General features: G+C 43.6%; 1 protein-coding gene across 1 annotated transcript in view; it reads right to left on the bottom strand.

The window, feature by feature from the left end:
• Positions 1 to 4924: 4924 nt before the first annotated feature.
• Positions 4925 to 9448, bottom strand: part of ACSS1 (acyl-CoA synthetase short chain family member 1) — a 200218-nt gene continuing 195694 nt past the window's right edge. Inside the window, exon 14 of the mRNA XM_077486195.1 lies at positions 4925 to 8473. Within this exon, the coding sequence (XP_077342321.1) occupies positions 8297 to 8473 (177 nt within the window). The 3' untranslated portion in view covers positions 4925 to 8296. The remainder of the gene's footprint in view (positions 8474 to 9448) is intronic.

The following is a 9448-nucleotide window of genomic DNA, read 5'->3' as shown; positions in this document are numbered from 1 at the left end:
TGGGGTAAGAACCCCGACTTACCACCTGTAGCGTGTGTAATGACAGAATCCAATTTGTTCCCAAAAAGGGAAGATCCCTCAAAGGGAATTCTGCACCATGCCTGTTTGGAGGCAGGATCAGCAACCCAGGGGCGAAGCCACAGGGCACGTTGTGCCGTAACAGAAGAAAGCATAACACGTGCTACAAGGCGAATAATATCAAGGGACGCCTCCCCCAGGAAAACCGAAGCGAGTCTCAGTTCATGTATTGGTGATCTCCTGACCAACTCTTCGGACATACTGCTCAGGGTTGCACCAATTTCATCCGTCCAGGCCTCCATAGCTTTTGATAACACTGCCAGGGCTAAGGCTGGTTTACAAGCCATACCTGCTGTTATATAAATACGTTTCAAGTCCGTATCAATCTTTCTTTCTAGGCCATCCCTGAAGGACACAGTATCTTCCAGAGGAAGTGTAACATGTCTCACTAGCCTCATCAAGGCTGCATCAATGAGACGGGCCGACTCTAGATGTTTCACCTCATTGCTCTTAAATGGGTACATTTTTGAAATTTTTGAAATCAAGGAGTTTTTCCTCTCAACTTTACTCCATTCGTCCATGATAATTTTGCCAAGTTCACCCAAGAAGGGGAAGTTTGGGCGCTCCATTTTGAGATGTTTAAAGTATTTCCTCTGTTTAAAGGGAGCTTCTACAGGATCTTCCCATCTCAATGTCTCCTTGACCGCCCTGACCAACTGCGGAACTAAGGAAAAGTCAAAACCGGCACCAGGTTCCAAACCTTCAGTCTCACTGTCAGAAGAACCAGAAAATGAGGGACTATGACGAGAGGGACCAGGAACCTCTGTATCCGAAATATCAGTGGCCAGAGCCGTACCGGAGGGAGGGATAAACAGTTGATCAGAATCTGCTTTATTCAGTGATTCCTGAACTACTCTCCTGACCAGAGCTTCCACTTGCTGGTCCCCAGCTCCTCTTTCCTTCATGGCTCTTCCATAACATAGCTCGCAGAGGAATTTACCTTCTGGGACCTGAGCATTACATCCCCAGCAGGCTCTTCTCTCTGAGCGCCTGGCATGGCGGTGAGAATGGCGACCAGACTCAGACTTAGACCTTTCTTTACGGTGTCTGGATGGTGACCTAATATGTCTAGAACTTGACGTGGAATGGTGATGTTGTGAATCTTTATGTGCCGATAACTGAGGTTCAGACCTGGAAGGGCTGGAAAGAAAAAACATGCAAAACAAAGTCATCCTGATCCTAACCCAAGCAATACAGGCAGAATGAAAAGAAAAAGATTCATTCCTACCTGCGGCATAAGGGTTGGCCACTGGGGGGCGGCGATACGTCCATAGCAGCAGACTCAAACAGCTAGGTAGTAAAAAAACAAATACAGTGCTTGCAGAGTATAATAAAACAGGGTAGACCCAACTGACCAAGAGAAAAAAGGGAGACATACCTTGAGAAAACAGAGAGCAGACACCGGGATCACAGCCTGAGCTCAAAAGCATCCCAATCAAATAGCTGTCTCTGACAGCTATTTGAATCTGCCGCCGAGTGATGACGTCATCGCGCCCACAGCATACTTGCGCCGAGACTGACGCCGCCGTACAACGCCCACGCGCATGCGCGGCCGCCGCCATCTTGCCCCGACCGCGCCTGCGCAAACCAAGCTTCGATCTCAATCGAGACTCGGCAGCTGCGCAGATCAAAGCAGGAAGCAGCGAGATGGAACGCAGGAGCGTCCCAGCGCCATAACCAGGAAGACCACAGACAGAAAAACGGTACAAACACACAAAAACTGCTGCCATAGATAAAATGTGTATACATTACCAGTCCCGCACAACACCTGATCCGACCTGGTACTGGGAGCTTGAAGTACTCATAGTGCACCCGGGGCATCATAAATGGGGGGGCCTCCCGCTAATAGCAAGGATGTTTGGCCAAATTGCCGCTTGCCAGCCAATGGCTGGTTAGTAAGCTCTTCATGGCATCGCATCAAATCGCCCATGCCCACCCTGCTAATAGCTGGGGAATTGGGCTCCAGAAAGAACCGCCATCCTGAAATTCGTGCACAAACCAGCTGGCCTGGATCCAACTTCATAAGGTAAAACCTTGGTCCTAGAAGGAGGACAAAAAAGGAACGTGGTCTCTGACTAGAAGCAAAGATTTATGGGAGTGGGGTCCTATGAGGTAGGAGAGGCGGGGTTAACCCATACGTAGGCTGCCATGGAGTCTGTCAGGAAATATTTTTTTAGCTAACTTTCCCCCAGTACCAGCACAATTCGTTTTGGGCTGGTTATTCTGCAATTTGGCCACTTTAATGCAATCGGATTGACTGCATTTCTTTGTTGATATGCAGTCTCTGTCAGGAAGTTGTTGTAACACCTAATTTCCTCCAGGTGGAACACAGCTGCGTAATTCCCTGTTTCTGGAACGCTGGTAATTGCTTATTAATGTCTGGCACCTAGTATATATATATGGCGACTCTCGTATACTTGACCACGCCTCTGATGACATCTGCTCACGGAGAAACTCGATGGGAGGAGTCGGGTCACGTGACGTTGCCAAGCTCGACAGTCGGCCATTATACTGCATGGAAAAATTAATCGTTTTATAGGATTTACATGCGCTTTTTACTGTGATGTTTATGAGTATTCTGGCTTTTGCTGTGCTCAAAATAAATTCAATTGTCAGTAATACTGCGCAATGAAGTTTTTTGCCTATTTTCATGATGTCCTAATGCAATGAGAGTTTGTCTGGGAGGATCCTATTGATGATCTTTTCATGTGTGGAGATATCCAAGTGGATGACTCCTAAACATGTTTGACTGCTTTTGATTAAATAGTCTATTAGTTGGGGTAAGAGTCAGTGTGAACCTTTCCCTCTTGATGACGGATCCTTACTAGCACTTTCCTTGAGTGAACTTATTACACCCATTGGCAGGGCCGGACTTACCATTAGGCTTGACTGGGCTCAAGCCCATGGGCCCCGCCTGTTTGCATTTCAAATACGTATCTTCTTTACGTTTTAAAAACACTAGGCATCCACGCTATAGCCGAAAGACGGCTGCAGCGCGGACTCCAATTGCCGGGAGGACGTCCCTGGATGTCCTCATGTTTACTTCCCCAATGTGCGCCGCAGTGGGTGTGCATCAGGGAAGTTCTGTGTTCGTCGTGTCCCTTGGACACAGCCAATCACAGATCGTGCTAAATGGCCAATCACAGTGGCCATTTAGCACTCGATTGCAGTGTCCAATGGGAGATGATCTCACATGTAAACATATGAGATCATCTCTCATCACCGGCTCTCACTCCTCACAGAGACAGACAGCGTACGATGAGGGAGAGCGAACGGCTGCAGCGTCAAGGTAAAAAAAAAAGGGGGAAAATATAGTGCCATCTTTCCCCAGTGCCACCTGTCAGTGCCATCTGTCCCCAGTGCCACGTATAAGTGCATCTGTCATCAGTATCACGTGTCATCCGTGCCACCTATTAGTGTCATCTGTCAGTGTCATGTATTAGTGACATCTGTCAGTGTCATGTATTAGTGCCATCTGTCATCAGTGCCACGTATTAGTGTCATCTGTCATCAGTGTCACGTATTAGTGCCATCTGTCATCAGTGCCATATATTAGTGCCACGTGTCAGTGCCACATATCAGTGCCATCTGTCATCAGTGTTGTGTCATCAATGCCACGTATTAGTGCCATCTGTCATCAGTGCCACATCAGTGTCACATGTCATCAGTGCCACGTATTAGTGCCATCTGTCATCAGTGCCACGTCAGTGTCATATGTCATTGTCCTGGTGCTCCAGGGCCTTCAAAAGTGTAATAGGTAGTCAAGAACTCAGATGTGTAATTTATGCTCCTAGAACACGTGACGGTGCTCCCTGCATGTTGAGCCTCTCTAAGACCCCTTTCACACCAGGGCGTTTTGCAGGCGCTATAGCGTTAGAAATCCGCCCTAAAAATGCTGCACCATTGTCTGTAGTGTGAAAGCCCGAGGGCTTTCACACTACAGTGGTGTGCTGGCAGGATGTCAGGGAAAAGTCCTGTCAGCAGCTTCTTTGGAGCGGTGTGTTTACTGCTCCTCCACCGCTGCTCCCCATTGAAAGCAATTGCTATTGCGGCGTATTGCCAACGGTTTTAACCCTTTTTTGGCCGCTAGCGGGGGTAAAAGCGCCCCGCTAGCGGCCGAAATGCGCCGCAAATCCGGCGGTAAAACGCTGCTAAAAATAGAGCCATTTTACCGCCCACGCTATGGGTGGTGTGGTGTGAAAGGGGTCTAAGTGGCCAGGCTGTGAAAAAGTCCCACACATGTGCTATCGTAATACTCAGGAGGAGTAGCAGAATGTATTTTGTGGTGTCATTTGTGGTATACACATGCCATGTGAGAGAAATAACCTATTACAATGACAATTATTGAGATTAATTTAACATTTTTAATAGACTTCAGCAATTAATATAAATTATGTAATTTTGTTTAGTTATTTGTTCAGAATCATGATCTCTATTTTTATTCTAAGTTTATCCTGAATTGTGTAGCTCTAATGCATAGCTTGTGTATGTATCATTTTGTTCTATTTAAAGTAATGTATAGAAAGTAGAGCCCGAAAGTGACTCAAGCCTGGGGGCCCCCACCACCCTAAGTCCTGCCCTGCCCTGCCCATTGGACTGTCTATATGGAGATATTTCATCTATTTACATTGGGACTTTTTATCAGTTTTTAGCGCTGCATTTGTGTTGTATGCCATTTAGATTATCCTTTTTACCTGGAGATTTGTGCCAGCTTCTTTAAATTTTCACTAATACTGATATTATTCTATTAATTATTAATACTAATATTATTTAGCATGGGTATTTGTGCTTTTATTTTTTACACATATCACACGGTGAATAAAGAGATGACACAGTAACAGATACATGATTTGACCATTTCCATTTATAGAAGGCAATGATATTTATACAGCATTGGTTTACAGTAATGTTGTCTCCAATTTACTGGATACCTTGAATATCACAGCAGCAAAGACCTCAGCAGACTTCAAGTGTAAAAATGTAATGAAAGGAAAGTGGAGGCCACCAATCAGATTCCAGCTATGTGGATTACAACATTAAAACAAACACGGGTTTGGCTGCTATTTATGTCACCTTCACATTTCATTATCCCAGATTTTTAAACAAGGTCCAAAAATATATCACTCATTGTATCGAATAAATAGCAGAAGGCTGGGGATCTTACGTGATGGCTTTTCACATGGACATCAAAAATACACATTGTATTAACTTACATGTGATTGGATGGAGGTTACAGGTGATGTTGCATCAGTGGAACAGATAAGAAAAAAATGATGGTGGCCAGTATTACTATAGCTGCTTGCTTACAATATAAGGTGTCCTACACAACTTATATTGTATGGTAGTGTTTGTGGAACCAACATTTTGAAGCACAGAGCAACAGGGAATTTAGTCTAAACTATAAAATGCAGCAGGAACACAGGTAAAAAGATCAGTTTTATAACTGCACTTGATCATTTTGTTATTATTACAGGTATTTATATAGCACCATCAACTATACAAAGCCCTTTACATATCTTATATTATACATTCACATCAGTCCCTGCTCTCATGGAGCTTACAATCTAAGGTCCCTAACTCACATTCATACACACACATACTATTTTAAACAGAAGCCAATAAATCTACCAGCATGTCTTTGGAGCAGTGTTTCTCAACTCCAGTCCTCAAGGCGCCCCAACAGGTCATGTTTTCAGGATTTACATTATTTTGCACAGGTGATTTGATCTGTTTCACTTCCTTAGTAATTACCACAGCCGTTGCATCTCAGGGAAATCCTGAAAACATGACCTGTTGGGGCGCCTTGAGGGCCGGAGTTAAGAAACACTGCTTTGGAGTGTGGGAAGAAACCCATGCAGGTACAGGGAGAACATACAAACTCTGGGCAGGTAATGTCATGGTTGTGATTCAAACCAAAGACCCTACTGCTTCTAGGGCCAAAGAGCTAACCACATAGCCACTGTGCTACCATGTTAATAATAAATACAGTGAGTTTCATGTCTGTGGTCCTTCAGAAGGTCATTGATATCTTTGTATAGTCTCTGATCCATTAAAACTGAATACAAGGCAAACAGCTGGATACATAGTTGCAATATACTGTATTTAAGTGAGCTGTTCTTGTTAAAAAAATATATAGTATCCGTTCAGCCCCTCTTGTGATGAAGAAAAGGTAGAAGCGAGGTTCTGGACACAAATCTTCAGATGATAAAAAAGACTTGGGTCTTGACGGATTAGGTTCTGTCGTTCTCCACAAAATGGGGGGCCTCTTGGAAAACAGGGATTGGTCATCCAGATAGAGAAATCCACATGTAATTGAGCCAATAAGAGCACCAAACATCTTTGAAAGTCCAAAGTCTTTTAATAATTCAGCCAATGAGAGCAAGAAAATAAAAAAGCAGCCAATACGTTTTGGAGATCAGAAAATCCCCCTTTATCAGGACTATAGATAAGAATACAAAAATGACATAACACTTATAAATACAATTGATAAACAAGAAATAGTTTTTTCCTGTTTTCACTTTTATTAGCTTTTTCATATTTGTTATTTTAATATGTTCATTCTCATCTACAGCTCTAATGAAGGGGAGTTTTCTGTCTACAATATTTATCGCTTTCTTGCTGTCATGGGGTGATTTATTAAAGATTAAGTAAACCCTGATGGGTTTACTTCCTCTTTGTCTCCCTGCAAAGGTAAAGCATAATGGGCTACTATGCATCGCCTGAGCAGCGATGACGTCACTCCCTCGCATGCGCACGGGAGCCGCCACTAACGACATATCGCCGTTAGCAGCGGCATGGTCAGTGCGCCTGCGCCGTAGACAGCGGTGCCTGTCTTTTTGTAAATATCTTCTAAACCGTGTAGGTTTAGGAGATATTTCTTGGACTTACAGGTAAGCCTTAATCTAGGCTCACCTGTAGGTCAAAGTGGCTTGTATAGGTTTACAACCACTTTAAAGATTTTTAAAACAAAACAAGAAGTACCACTTTTCTGCCTCCTCTTCAATTTTTGGCATAATTATACTCAAAGGTCCCAGAAGGCTGTGGGACCATTCATAAAGTGCAGCATGGTTCGCAAGGAGTCACAGCCAGCTTCCCAAACTAAAGACGCCAGCGCCAGGGACCTGAAGACTGGTGAAGAACTGGCCCAGATGAGGATGGTGGTGAATCCCTGGACAGGTAGGTGTTCTTCTAGTAAAACTCAGCAGCTACAGTATTTGTAGATGCTAACTTTTAATTTTTCTTTTCAAACTGAAGAACCACTTTAAGCTAAAAGCAGACCTTTGCTCACTTTTACTTCTTTATTTTATCTTACCCCCCCCCCCCCCCTTCAGCAAATCACAAAAATACATTTCTGATTATCTTTTGCCCTTGGCCTCCAGGAATACCCATTTTACACATCCCAAGAAGCTTCAGGGCTATGTAGAACACCCTGTGCACAGTAGAGCATCATCTGGCGGGCAGCTGTGATGTAGGTCCTGTAAAAGTCAGGCAGCCTCCTGATTATGTCAGAGAAGAAGATGGCAGCTTTTGATGGATCAACCTAGCAGACAATGTAAGAGGGGGTTAAGATCATACATAACCTTGGAGGATGCGGCGAAGTTCCACTTTCGGCTAAAAAATGCTGCGTTTAATCCTAAGTTTTGAAAACAAAACATAAGACATTACCATTGCAGCATTTTCCTGCGCACCTACATAACTGCACACTTATAAAGAAATACTAATGGGGCTTTTAGAATTGCCACTTGGTCTATGACCCATCCTAGCCTGATATTGAACAATGAAGAAGGAGCAGCACACTCATGAGATCATGTATGATGTCTTCCTTCCTGGAAGCATGTTTGCAGCGCTAGATTCACAGTAATAGGCCAAGTAATAGAGTCCTGTTTGGATTAGAGAGCTGACCCTCACTCTCCCAGTCCTAATGGACGTGAATACAAGTTTTATGCTGGTCATGCATACATTTAATAGTTTTTGAATGAATAAATTGATTATTTTATGCATTTGTCTGGAATTCCATTTTAAAGGGGACTACCAGCTGACAAATTAACATTTACAAGGTTCTGTTATGATCTGTTAATTTAATGTACAACAAATAAGTTAATTGATTGGTCATTAGAAAGAACAGGTAGTTCTAAGCTTAGCGTTTGAAGAGTTTTCCAATGGTAAATGTTAACAAACAGTTGCTCTATAATTTAGCTCCAATAAAGGGGTCTCTAAGTTATTTTGTTGTCTGTTCTGATTTGTATTTTTGGTATGCTTCCAATATTTCTGTAATAATGGCAGGATCCTCCAAGGTAGTTATATCTCCAAGATCCTCAGTGTAGCCTGTGGCGATTTTCCTCAGTACTCGGCGCATGATTTTCCCTGAGCGAGTTTTGGGAAGGCGTTTCACCATCTAAAAAACAAAGATGACATTACAACTCTATAGTATTGTTGCTTAGGTAAAAGTAAGTGTCTTCAAATATTTTATTGAGGTTGAACAATTTTAATATCATTTTACATTTACCATGTAGTCAAAAGAAGTGCACTTTAGCAAGGCTCAAAGTATCTAAAATAAGCCAATGGTTAATAGTAAAGAACATTTAAAAAGATTAGTATTAACAGTAACAGTAGGGGGCCGTGCCTTGCCGTGTTGATCAAGGCCGTATAAGTTTTAAAAGGGCAGGTCCCTGAGGACAGGGAAGCTTGGTAACAAAGCAGGCATAGTGTAAGGAATGTCAACCAACGTTTTTGAATAGAGGGGTACATGAAAGTGTTTAGGGTCATATGAGGATATTGGTCAGAGTAGGAGGAGAAAAAGGAAAGGTGGTCCGTCAGGGATCACAAGGTCGGGGGGGGGACGGGGGGACCCTGAGGGGAACTGTATGTAGAAGCTTGCATCAGCTTATCAAGAAGTAGGAATGAGGAGGTCTAGCTTCCCTGGTCAGCAAAGATAGGTGTAAGGGAGTAGCCTTGGGAATAGGAAAGAGGGGGAGAGGATTGTGAGAAAGGAAAGAGGTTAAAAAGACAAGAGAGAAGAAAGCAGGGGGTGAAGGGAGGAGGAGATGGAGAGGTAAAAAGGGGGGCATGGGGGGAAGGGGGTACCCTAGAGAGCAACTCTACCCAGACAGGTTGGTTAGGTCGACAGTAGTGAATTGTTAAAATCAGGGGGTAAAAAATGGGAAACCCAGAGCAGTTTTGTCAAGGATTACTGCTTCTATCTTGGCATGGATCATTAATTGGGTGACTCTGTGATTCACTGCTAGGATACTTAGGAAGGGGATTGCCATGCCTTAGCAATGGTTTGTTTCACTGCAGTGGTGACAAATAGTAATGCCCTGTGCACACGGTCGGACATTCCAATGACAAAATCCGTCAGATTTTTTCCGAC

The sequence above is a fragment of the Lithobates pipiens genome, unplaced genomic scaffold (assembly GCF_037356315.1).
Source record: "Lithobates pipiens isolate NorthernLeopardFrog02 unplaced genomic scaffold, aLitPip1_a1.2 Scaffold_18, whole genome shotgun sequence".
Lineage (NCBI taxonomy): Eukaryota > Metazoa > Chordata > Amphibia > Anura > Ranidae > Lithobates > Lithobates pipiens.
Note: the sequence above shows the minus strand (reverse complement) of the source record. Positions and strands in the feature narration are given on the sequence as shown.